This window comes from Sapajus apella, unplaced genomic scaffold (assembly GCF_009761245.1).
Source record: "Sapajus apella isolate SASKATOON/1434 unplaced genomic scaffold, GSC_monkey_1.0 scaffold4, whole genome shotgun sequence".
In the NCBI taxonomy this organism is placed as follows: Eukaryota; Metazoa; Chordata; class Mammalia; order Primates; family Cebidae; genus Sapajus; species Sapajus apella.
Window position 1 is genome coordinate 36,108,107 of NW_022436944.1, and position 12,971 is coordinate 36,121,077.

The window sequence follows — 12,971 nt, forward strand, 5'->3', positions numbered from 1 at the left end:
AAAAACTTTATCCTACTTTGGGCTGTTTTCCAGATGTTTTTTCTAGGAGGAAAATGAATTGCCTCAATTGCAGGGAACAGTTTTTGCTAACAGCAAATCAAGCAAGTCTCAGTGTCTGTACTACAGATAAGATAAAAGGGTGCAAGGAGATTTTATGAGAACTGAATGAACCCTGAAGGTCACTAGTCAAATTCAGGTATGCTGTTTACTGTTCTTGTTTGAGACCAAATTACAAGACTGGCCAATTTTTGTATTTTTGGTAGAGACTGGGTTTCACTGTGTTGCTCAGGCTGGTCTCAAACTCCTGGGCTCAAGTGATCCACTGGCCTCAGCCTCCCAAAGTACTGGGATTACAGGCTTGAGCCACCTCGCCCAGCTGGCTGTTTAATGTTCTTAAATAGCACAAGGGACTTCTATGAACTTTCCTAGATGAAATATTTACTAAGTAAAACATCTGTTTGATACTGCAAAGGATTATTTCTGAAATTTAAACCTCGATTGGCCAATGAAGGACCTTTTTCTCCATAGCATGCTTTAATAATGAAATGCGGATTAAGAGTCCAGCATTAAAACATTTCCACAAGACAAAGGATCCACCTGATTCTCAACTCTGAATGCACATTTGAAATCCCCTTGGGCAGCTTTTAAAAGTCTGATGCACAAGTGTACCACAGTTAATTAAATAATTTTCTGGGGAAGAGACCTGACAGCAACACTTAAGCTTCCTAGAAGACTGCAGTGTGTGGCTGAGGCTGGGGACCACTCCTCCAGTGTCACCACATCGTCTTTATCTGTCACTGTGTCTCCTCATTGCCCACAGCTTTAGCAGCAGCAAAAGTAGAACTCAAACCTTGGTAATCAAGGCTTAAATTTTTACTATTCAAAACCTTAATTGAAAATGATTACCGGTGACCACACAGCACTCCATGCTCTTCCTTATGGCAAGAGGGTGGCATAGAAGATTTAGACAATACTGGGAGTTCTTATTTGAAGTCACAGAGGAAACTTTTCTCAAGCGGTTTTTATTACACTCAATGTATTAAGACAAGTACAAAATAACCTTGTAATTAATTAGGATACTGTATCAGTCAAAAAAGGAGAAGTCACTGTTGTATGAAGAGATTTACAAATGACTAAAATATACAGGCTGTGACAATTAACAATTTGAAAGAGGGTTTTTTTTTTTTTTAGAAATGCTAAATTTTCTTAACAAAACGAGACAAAAATACAGTGCTCTAAATATGCATTACCATGAAAACATTAAAGAAAAGCAGTCTTAACTTACTACTATTAACATAACAGACTCCATTGCTTCTATTTAACAGCCTTTGCCAACACATGCCTACTCCCTTTGCTAGCTTTAAAGAAGAGTTTCCTCTAAGGAATACTAGTGGAGCATAACCCTTAAATAATTTCGTTTATTTTTAAAGTTAAAACCTACAGAGAAATTAACACCTTGTCAATCTAATAACAGTGGCAACCATTCTTCACATGCACTTCTGTTAGAATAAATCCCCTTAGCTGGTAGAATAAGGCTTATGCTGTAGAACTTTCTCCCCCACAGCCACAGATTCCCTTCTATGATAAGTCCCTCCTACCCTCATCCCCCCCATCCCCACTGGCATTCACCTTCCCCACCCCAAAAAGTGCAGTTCATGGTAGCCTTTCTAGAAATGGTTTTAATGGGTATCAGCATACACGCTTTTTTAAAAGCCCCCTCTGAACACCAGAGGTGATGAAAATGAGTTGTGTTCTTGGATTTTTTTAAGCCTCCACCGGGTCAAAAATATGTGCTCTCAATACTTGAGTTTTTGCTTTGTGTGTGGGTTTTCCTTATCATTTAGATATCATGGGGTAAAAGTGGAGAGAATATCTCCATTTTCCCATACAAATTGAAGGTGAGAAGAGAAAGAGAAGCAAGCTGTTGGCCCCACTTTGGCTTAGCTTCCCAGCCATCTTCCCAGCTCTGGTTCTTTCATAGGAACTAGTTATTGCTTCCACAGTGCCGTTACATGGAATGTTTCACAAAGGCTGTGAACCTGGTCACATTCTGCCTGCGACAACTCTGCTCTGAAAAACAAACCAGCTCAAGGCTCTTACCCAGAACAATCTTCAGCCCTCAAGGTCACTGAAACTTCATTAGTGCAGTTTAGAGTAGACGCGTAAGATTTGGCATATATTAAATGATTATTGGCACAATGTTCTCCAGTTCCATATATAAATGTTGATATGCACGTGGGCAGGGCCCAGGATGAATCAGCCAATCTGCACCATTTTTATGTCAGCAATAATCCCATCTCTTCCCTTTGAGCGCTGTAGGGAGAGCTGCTTCATCCGGCTCTCCAAGGCCTGGCCCTCAGGGGAGGTGCTGCTGTGGCTCTTACTGCTGCCACCACCGCCACTGCTATTGCTGAGGCCCCGGTTGTTGTTGGCTTTGTCACTTGTTTTATTTTCTGCCCCTTCTGCCCTGTCTCCTATAGAAATACAAAGATTATCAAAAGTGAGTATTGACAATTTTAAGTCACTTTGGGCTCAAACCAACCAGCTAACTCAGCCCTGTAGAATTCCCAGTGTTGCCTTCTGTGCCTATCAGGGAGGTTCTGAGTATGTAATCACTTACTGCTTTTATTCCTTGTGATGTTTTATATATTCCTTGGCTTTAGAGATGAAATTTGCCATATTCACTTTATAGCTGAGAAACCTCTCTACTATGTGCTTGCTAAGGAGACTGTTCTGATATGAGACACAGGACCTAAGCCCTACTTTATAGAAGCTGAGTGGAGCCAGGAGCCCCCCCAGAACAGCACTTGGAAATAACCTCAGCGATCAACACTGACAGCACAACCAGAGACCAGGTAATGCAGCACGGGGGGCCTGAGGCCTGGCAGAGATACGACACGGCACAACAGTCAGGCTACAGTGGCAGTGTATCATCTGAGACAGGGTGAGAAGGCTGCTACTCACCTCGTTCTACTTCACATTCAGGGGAGGAGGCCCCACTGCATTCACTTCTGGGGCCCAACACTGGGAACATCATCCCAAACTCTGACAGGGACACAGGGCTGGGCAAATCCAGGCTGCCAGGCCTCACAACCGCAGGGAACTGGTCAGGCATCTCAGACGGGCTTGTTGGTCCTGAACTAAAGCTGGACACAGACTGGGTTTCCGAGTCATCTTCAGACACAAAGTTGCTACAGCTGTCATCTTCAAAGGCCTCCGAGGCCACTAAGTTGAGAAAGAACACCAGTCACATGGGATCTGTCACCTCAAACGCAAGTGCTTGCAGCTAGACACAGCACTGGAACTGCAGAATCTGTCACTGTGAGCGCCTAATGAAGGAATGTGACTTCCCCAGCCTGAATGACCAGCCTCTAAAGCAGCTGGATCCCACAGCTATTAAGTGCCCTTCCAATAACCTTAGAACCCTGCCGAGAAATCAGTGTCACGAGACACTGCCTAAAAATGGAACATTAATTCAGCCACAAATTAGGACCTTTTCTCTACCTCAGTCCCCCAAACAGATCCTCATGTGCACAGGAAGAGGTTCTGATCATCTGTAACATACTCCACACAAAGCCCCAGCTGGACTTGGGCTTCTTTCTTACGTCAAGAGAAGCAAGAGCTACTAGAAGAAACAGGCCAGTATGGAATATCTGTTGGGACCTGTGTTATATTCCAGGTAACTTCTGATCTCATAAAGGACACACTCAGAATCACCATTTGCTGCAAAAGACCAGAAGTCCTTTACAGTGCTCTGCAGCTGCATGATTTGGTAGACCAAAATAACAAGGCCCAGAATTCCCATGATTTCAAAACCTCTTTGGCCTTCAGCAGTTTTCCTTCAGCTTGCCCACAATCTCATTCCTTAATAAAACTTTCCTACTCTGTTTTTTCCCCCTTCTCTTTCAAAACAGCCTTGTAGCATTCCATAAAGGTTTCCTATAAATGATAAGTACTGTAATATTGGAGACAGAAAATGGGCTAGACATGAATTGAATCCTTAACTCCACGACTTGCTGTGTGACCTTGGTAACTCTAAGCTTCATGATCTTCATGCAGGATTTGAGATGATGTACATTAAAGTAACTCATACATAGTTGTTACTCAAGTGATAGTTTCCTTTTCCTTTACCTTGAACCTGGCACTTAAATATTTGCTAAAGGAATTAAAGAACTTCTAAGGAAGGAGCTTGGGAAAGAGCCAAGAGGGATTATTCCACAGGTAAGGAAAATGAAGTGTGTGCAAGGACAGTGTCAGGTGGGTTTTCTTGATGAGCAGAACAGAAATCATGTCCAGGGGTGGCCCTCGGAAAAAAGGTCTCTCTGGTCAGATGCCAGTAAGAGCCACCATTTGCTGAGTGCTGCTTGGGTGCCAGGTGTTGATTCTTGTAATCCGAACCACCACCCTACACAATGCAGAGTATGCAGTAGATACCATCGTACATCCCATTTTACAGGTGAAGAAACTGGAATACAAAGGCCCTTGCCCACATCATGCACTATTAATGATGTAATGGCAGATTTGAATCAAATCTGATTCCAAATTCCCTATTCTTAGCTCTTGTTTCCTGCAGGACTTCTCAGCCTTGAATGTTGTAGTGAATACTTTGACTCTCAAAGAAGAGCGACGGTGTAACATTTTCCCATTTATTTGACCACAGAATCCTGACTTTGAGGAACACTTAGTACAATCTTGATGAACACAGTGTTCCATAAAGCATGGGAAGCCACCAGAAGTAGCCTTTAGGCCTTCCCAACTCTTGAGACCCTTCAGTGATGGCCAGAGAAAGTGAGGACCCTGGGAAACCAATTACACAGTCTGGTATCTGCCCATTTACCCAGTGGGGCCCCTGACTTACCAGAAATGGCATCAGGCTCAGGTTTGCTCCCTGACAGATCCTCCACAGATGTGCTGCTGCCCTCAGCCCCAACACCGCAGCCCCGAGGCCCCATGGCACTGGAGCGCCGCCGCTCATGGATCTCATCTGAGATCATCTCTAGGTTTTTCAGGGCCATCTTGTACTCCCCTTTTGCCAAGGTCAGTTTGGCCTGCAGGTCATCCACAGTCTTCTTCAGTTGCTGGTCGGGAAAACAGGAGACTAAGTCAAGACTACTCTGCTAGCCTTAAGATGCTTTCTGAGTGACAGGTTCAGGTACACTTTCTGCCCATCATTCCACTTCAAGGAATTTTCCAAGACATGACTAAGACCCGATTACCATTATAACTGCTATTCATTCACCAGACAAAATCAGCCACCATCATCCCCAGATCCCATCCAGGTAATAAGCTGTTATATCCAAACACTCTCACTGGTGGGATAAACCCCATGAGGGAAGCAAAAAATGGGCATCAAACACACCAAAGTCCCGACAGTCTAGACATGTGGCTCCCAGTACAGTGGTTCTCAGACTTGAGCTTGCATCAGAATCTCCTGGAGTGCTTGTTAAGACTCAGCTCAGTGGACTCCAGCCTCAGAGTTTCTCATTCAGTTGATCTAGCGTGGGACCTGGGGATTTGCATCTCATCGGGTCTCCCGGTGATGCTGATGCTCCTGGTCCTAAAAGCATGCTGTGAGAACCACTGACCTAGTACAACAGAGTGACTGAATGACAGAGGTTCAGAGACCACTGCATACCCAAGCCAGACAATGCCGAGGTCTGAAAACTCAGTAAAGAATGTCTCTCTCCACTTTCCCCTTATAGCAAGTAGCCCATTTGAAATTCTGCTACCCCAAAAAAGTGAGGCTCTGAGTGCAGAAAAATCCCATCAGCAACAAAGCCCAAAGCTACACATACCTCAAGCTGCACGTAGTACTTTGCCTTGAGTTCAAAATAAGGCCTGCAGAAGACAGGAAGGAAAACTATCAGGGTAGTATAATACAGTGACCACAATAAACTCCACAAGATGAAAGAGGCATCAGCTATCGCCGGCCAGGTCATCCTTCCAATATTTAGTAAACTCTAACAAGGCCATGACATGAGGGTGATGCTCCTAGCACTGGACCCTGCTTGACACAGACACCAGATAGAACGACTGGGCTCACCCGGAGCTGTCCGGACAGGAGGCCCATCTCCAGAACCCACACACACATATCCTGGGGACCCTGCAACCTAGCTCCTGTTCCTCTTTGGGAAGGCTATTCAAGGCCACACAAGTTACACCCAGCAGTGAGGGAAGCCTGGCTCTGCTCTCCTAATGAAGTTGGCTCCCCAGGGATGAAGAGCAGAAGAGGTTGGAGAAGGGTTTGGAGAAGGGGCTGCTTAAACCTCCTCCTCTACTAAAGTCAACTGGGGAAGAGAGAGGCACCACCACTCTGTCACAGCACAGCAAGGCCACCACTAGGAGGGGGTCTCAGGCTGGTCCTCTCGAACCTTGCCCGGGACTGGAGTTATTAGTTGGCAGACTCAGCCACATAATGGGCACAAGAAATTCCAGCATTCTACCAGTACCCTTGGTTCTGGGTCAGCCGGAAGAACTTGGCTCTTTTTTTAGGAACTTTGGTGTCTGAACATGAAGAGTAGATCAATGCTTTATTCTTGAGCTGTTCACCCTCTATGAAGCTCCCAAGTCCTGCATCCTGAGGATCCAGATGGGTGACAAGGATATAGGACTGCAATTGATGGGTATGAAAATCCTGAAACTTGGGGAGACAGTGCGGTGTATAAACTCTCTCATGTGACCAAAAGGAGCAGAGAGGAGCACAAGGTGAGGAGTGTGTGTGTGAAGGCATCGGAGGGCACAGGGAAGATGTCCCAGCAAAAGGAACATGAGCATCCATACAAAGGAGTGTGGCTGGAAAGGCAGGGTGGGCACGGAGGTAGCCTGGAAGCCACTCTGGAATGCACAGATGTACCTTTTGTCCTTTGAGCAGACCAGAGCCACCCACAACTAGGATCTGTCCCTGTACTCTTCTAGAAGTCTGAAAAGGATGGTAAAGTACAATTTAGTTTCTTAAGTTAATGGATGAGTACGTGTGCAGTGGGAGTTCAGGTCTTTTGAGAAAAGACCCACCATATTCACACTAAAGCCTGTTCCTCCGGCCTCCTTGGGTGTTGCCATGTGGATGATGCCTGGGCTCACCCAGAGCAGGCACAGGTCCTACAGCAACCCCCACCACCTCCTGCCTCCCCTGCAGAAAAATGCCGTACATGCATGTCTACTTGACATACCAAAAACCAAACCAAACCAAAACATACATACAATACTCAATTAAGTCCAATATTAAATGGTTAAATGCTATTCCTCTGCACATATGTGTCCATATGTATGTTGAAGAGTGTGAGCAGAAACCAAAGAAAAGTCAAGCCTGGGAGAAGGTACTGGGGATAGTGCAGAGCCAAGGAGGACCAAACTCTTCCTTGGAGATCCTCTTCCTCACTGCATTGTCACCTTTCCCTCACTTGGAGGAGTGAAGGAGGACTGGGTATCTGCCAGGCTTCCACCTGCCCAGCCCCTCTCAGCTGGGGCTGTGACTGCACCTGGAGGACAGGCCTTCAGTAGCCATGCACAGCCTGCTCTGGGTCTATCTTTGGCTGTTAAGTCTAGGTCATCATAAGTCATCCTCCTTTTGCTAGGAGGCCCAGCAACTGAGAATCAAGCAAGGGGCTTGTCCCCAAGAGAGGGTACACAGTTGTGCTTGCCCACCATTATCAATACTGTATAAAAATACATAGGGCTGCAGTGAGAAGAGATTGGAAAAAAATTACTAAAGCCAGTCTTACAGCATGTTATCAGTTCTCAATCACAGGGAACATATTGTGAACACAGCTCATCCCTATTACACTGACAGATACACTGAGGCCTTGTCCACACTGTCAATCACAGATCCTAGGGTATAGCATGAGTTTACCGAATCCCAACCAATGGGCCATTTAATAATGTGCCTCTGAAATACCTTTTTCTGTGTCTCCTAACTCAGTCTTATCTAGAGTAGCCCACCGCTTAGCATCCTCTGCCTCTGGGGGTCATAGAATATTAGGGGGCAACAGAGCTTGGGCAGGGGCTCTGGTGAGGCCCCAAGGTCTACATCAAAGGACTGCATAGGCTGCTCCTTGAGTGCGTGACATACAAAAGGCTGAGAAGATGCAGACTAGAACAGCCATGGCCCCGGGGAAGGCCGGGTCCAGACTTACTTGGACTTGTTGATGGCTCTCTTGAGTTTCTTCTCCAGCTGCCGCATGCGGCCCATGGCGGCATTGTACCTGGCCGCTGTCTCCTTATGTACCAGCTCGCTCCTGGTCTTGGTCTGCTCCGCCTCCATGACCTTCAAATGACAGCAGAGGTCAGCCCAGACCAACCCAGAACAGCCCCTGCTTGGAGTATTACTTGTATCATTTTTCAAAAAATATGCTTTGGACCGGGCACAGTGGCTCACGCCTGTAATCCCAGCACTTTGGGAAGCCGAGGCAGGTGGATGGCCTGAGGTCAGAAGTTCAAGATCAGCCTGGCCAACATGGCAAAACCCTGTCTCTACTGAAAATACAAAAACTAGCTGGGTGTGGTGGCGCACCCTGTAGTCCCAGCTACTTGAGAGGCTGAGGCTGGAGAATCACTTGAACCCAGGAGAGGGAAGTTGCAATGAGCCGTGATCATACCACTGCACTCCAGCCTGGGCAACAGAGCAAGATTCTGTCTCAAAAAAACCAAACCCTCCAGCTCTTGGAAGAGACCCTCACACACACTCAGCTTCCTGCCTTGAGAGAGAAGGTCACTGAGCATGTCGCCTCAGTTACCTCTCCTAGGTAATCAAGTAGTTCCTCCATCTGTAGCCCAGCATCGGCCATGAGCTATGTGCAGTGATGTGGGGCAGGTGTGGTGGGTGGAGGAGGGTAGCTCAGGGGCAGGAGTGGCAAACTGCATCCCATACCCCAGAACAGGCAGATGCTGATGGTCCAGCGACCACAGGGATACTGCTCAGCCCTGGTCCTTGCTCATGACAGCCCATAGAAGAGAACAAAGAGCCGGCACCATCCTGCATGGGCGCCACTGGGCACTGAATGGGTGCTTCAGTCTAGCTGGGCATAGCCTCTTTGCAGGGTCCCACACCAGCAGAATGGCCCAACCTGCCCAGTAGACAATCCACCAGGCACAGCTCCTCAGCCTCCTGCTCTGACTTCCTCGACTTGTCAATATCCAAGGCCTTTGCACTCTCAGTTACACTCCCAACATCTCTTCCAACATCACAGAGCTGCAGTCAGGGGCCTCCTCTGCCCAGAGAGGCAATCTCACTGTCTGCTCAGAACCTCCATTAGCTCCTTCAGACTGTTTTCTGATTCTTACTGCATCCTTGGGCAATGAAACCTAAGAAGGCACTTCTTCCCACTGTGTGGAAGGGGAGCAGTTCGCACCCACCAGCGTCAGGGAGGCTGTCCTGAGCAGCTCTTCACCTGCCATTCCAGGCCTCATATCCACTGTGCACCAGGAGAAGGGCTGACCCTGCGTCCTGCCCTCTCCAGCAGCTGCCTGCTGCTACTTCAGAAAAGTTAATGCCTCTCATTTCCAAGTCACATTTCCCTCTTCCTCTGTCTGATCTCTTTCAGCAGACATCAGAAAAGCCAATTTCTCCCTCCCAGGATGCCAGCCCTTCTCTCTCAGAGGACGAAAAGCTATCACCTTCCCATAAAGGCTGCTTCAAGGCCAAAACAGCTGAGGCTCAAGGGGCCTATGCTGCCCAAGCTCCCCAGCTGGGGAGCAGCAGGGACCCCAAGCCCTGTGCCCCAAGGAAGGCTGCTCAACTGCAGGCTTGGCAGCTCTGCCACGAGCTGCTTGTGTTTTCCAGAGTCCTCGTCAACCCCAGCAATGAGCAGAAAACTGATCCTTTGTCCCTGCCTGCGGCACTGCCTGTGGCCTAACAGAGCACACCAGGGCTAGTACGTTGGTTTCAGCCATGGCTCCAAGTGTGGCTGCCTGATGTCACCACAGGAAATGTGAGGGGTCGCACAGATGGTCTTGGGCAAATAACGTGGGAACCCCAGTGTTCTGCTGTGCCTTGAGGGATTGTGTAGTCCAAACCACTGCCATGTCTTCAAGATAGCCTGGGCCTTTCTGAGCACAGAATTTTCTTTCAGTAGACCCTTAAGTAAAATACTCTGGAAGAAGAATGTGAGATGAAGCTCCCTTGTTTTAAAGAAGCAAGCTTCCTAGAGTACCCAGAGGCAGACAAGGGCAGACATTTTCTAGCCCTTCCATCCTGAAGCTTTCAGCAGGCTGAGCATCTCAGGCCTGCCAGGCTCTAGGAGGGGTCGACATGAGCACCACTGGGGGAAATGCTAAGTCCAGAGAGTCCCCAGCTACTTCATGCTGTTTCAAAGCCAACCATGCAAGTCTGTGTCCTAGAGAAAGAATGACATTCTGCATCATCCATATCATCCATCGCATTCGGAGGGCATGTTCTGTAACCTGACCTTATAAGTGGCATGGGGATGTGATGGGGAAAAGCTTTGCCTCTTTGTCTCTTGCTGGTGTCCATTTTTTAACTCATCTGTTCAATGAAGGGCATTTCCAGCCTATGCAACTGTGAAGGAATCTGGAATGAGGAGCATCAGCTCCAAGGTGGAATTCCTGGCATGTGACCTGGAACACCTGCCAATCTGCAGAGGTTGTCCCCATCCCCAAGAAAACCAAATGGGCCCTTCCCTTCAGTGGCCACGGAGAAGGCACATATCAGCTGTTCCTCCCAGTGCCCTATGAAGCCCTCATGACCTCAGGAGTACGGGGCCATCTTGTACAGCCCCACAGGTCTTACACTGCACAACTTCAAAAAGCACTATTCCTAAAAACTATGGTGTAAATGGTGCCCTGAGGTGGGAGGCCACCCACCATCCATCCACTGGGGCCCTAGGACTTAAAAACAACAGATAAACAAAGCAGAAGCTTGGTTTATCTTTAAGGAACAGATTAAATGACTTCTGAAATGTTTGCTTATAGGCTGACATGGGCCTCCAGCTGGGGTAGAAGGGCAAAAAGGAAAAGCAGTCCTTCAGCTAATTTCTTGCAAGAAGCTACCCTGCATTTTGTCCTTTTCGTATCTATCAGACATTGGCTTATAAATTTCCAAGATTTCCAGCCACCTCTTCCGTTTTTCATGAGATGACCCAAAAAAGCCGTTTCCAGCCCAAGTCTAGCTCTGTGAGCATCACACCCACCAGAGGGCAGGAGGCACAAGGCCTAGCAAAGCAAAGCTCAGCTAGAGTCTCAGGCTGCAGGGAGAGGTGCGATAAAGTCAACGTGGATTTGACTCTTGAAGTCATTTGTGTGTCAAGCGTTCTATTTAAGGAAGCACACGGCCATCTTTAATTATCAGATCCCCCAGGACTTGAGCCACTGTGGCAGGTGACATTGAAAAGGGAAATGCTGTTGGCATTAACCTGCTGACTTTTCTATTCCAGCCCCCCAGACGGCTTTCTCAAGGAGTCACCAAGACCTCTTGCAACCCCCTACCCACTCTTTTCAGGGTCTTAGTTGGAGCTGCTGAATCCACAGGTCAGCTCACCCACCCACCCTGGAGCAAACCAGCCCTACACTGGTTTTCTAGGCACTTGTGATTTAGACAGAGAATGCGGAGGGGCACAATGGACCCAGGCTGATGCGGCGGGGGGACACAAGGAACATGAGCCTGGGCAGCCCAGGAGCCAAGCCTGGAAGGAGGAAGAGGTATCCAGAAACATTCTCCCTGACTTCTAAGAAACCCAGTAGTTAGGCAGGGGTAACCAAGTAATGCTGCACTGAGAACTGTCCCTAGCTGCTATGGTCTGAACATTTATGTCCTCTCAAAATTCTCATATGGAAATCAGTCCCCATTGTGGGGGTATTTGGAGGTAGGGTCTTTGGGAAGTGATGAGGTCATGAAGGTTCCATGAAGATTCTTTAATCTCATCATGAATGAGATTAATGACCTTACAAGCTCATGTACCCCTTCCACCGTGTTAGGGCATGGAAAAGACGGTCATCTGTAAACCGGCTCACCACCTCCCGAGGCCCTCACGAGACACCGAATCTACCAGTGCCTTGATCTTGCACTTCTCATCCTCCAGAACTGTGAACAATTTCTATTGTTTACAAACTACCCCACTATGGTATTTTGTTTAGTATTTTGTCTTTGCCTGAACAGACTGAGGCACTACTATTTCTGGTTCTGAGTAACGCAGTCAGAGAGGTGGTCACGGGAGCCGGTAAAGAACCCAACATAACGGCATAAAACCCAGCAAGCCAAGCCGTGGGTAAGGATCATACCCAGTCCGCTTCCTTCGTGCATGTCAGCTCCCGGAATCCCAGCCCAGAAGGCCTGTCCTACATACATGCTTGACTCTGGTCTAATCTGCCACAACCTCTGCTTTCTCCAACAGCACATACCCAAACCGCAGACCCTGTGTAGGGCTGCGAATCAAGGTCTCCTCATCACAGATTCTAAACCCAGCCAGTATGCTGGGGTTCAGTGAGAGCACACCCTGGAATACAACCTGGTCCCTCTGGAAGCCTGAGTCCACAGTTCAGACCCTTTGGGGATGACCTGAACCAGACAAACCTTCAGCAACATAAGGGGAAGGAGCAGCTCTCACTGTCACAGAGAGACACTATGACTCATCTCAGAGCGCTGGCTTCGTACCAAGCACGGCCAAGAGACCACATGGAGATGACAACCTGTGACTTTCAGAGTGTTTTCGGGCAACATGCCTAGGAGTCGAGTCTGTTACCTCCACTTGGGGGAAGCCAGCACGGATGCACGTGCACACCCCCACAGCACACCCGGCCATGACTCATACCCTCTGAGTGGCGTGATTCAGCATCTCCTGCCAGGCAGAGTCAAACTGCCGCTTGTCATCCTCCAGCAGCCGCTGCTCGGCCAGAGAGATGGTCTCCTTGGCGGCGCGGAGCACCTCCGTGGCCCTCTGGAAGTCCTGAGTGGCTTTCTGAGCTTCCAGCTGAGCCTGTGTGAGAAAGAATCCTCGTGAGACCTCAGGAAATGGCAGGGG

At 48.1% G+C, this 12,971-nt stretch overlaps 1 protein-coding gene across 2 annotated transcripts in view; it reads right to left on the reverse strand.

Annotated features, from left to right (window-relative positions):
• Positions 1–986: 986 nt before the first annotated feature.
• The window catches only part of SH3BP5 (SH3 domain binding protein 5), a 78,048-nt gene continuing 66,063 nt past the window's right edge, over positions 987–12,971 (reverse strand). Inside the window, exons 4-9 of one of the 2 annotated variants that reach the window (XM_032267085.1) lie at positions 12,762–12,926; positions 8,133–8,263; positions 5,796–5,838; positions 4,859–5,078; positions 2,965–3,225; positions 987–2,474 (exon numbers count right to left, since the gene is read on the reverse strand). In XM_032267085.1, the coding sequence (XP_032122976.1) occupies positions 2,257–2,474; positions 2,965–3,225; positions 4,859–5,078; positions 5,796–5,838; positions 8,133–8,263; positions 12,762–12,785 (897 nt within the window). In that variant the 5' untranslated portion in view covers positions 12,786–12,926 and the 3' untranslated portion in view covers positions 987–2,256. The remainder of the gene's footprint in view (positions 2,475–2,964; positions 3,226–4,858; positions 5,079–5,795; positions 5,839–8,132; positions 8,264–12,761; positions 12,927–12,971) is intronic. The other variant, XM_032267092.1, reaches the window with a different exon arrangement.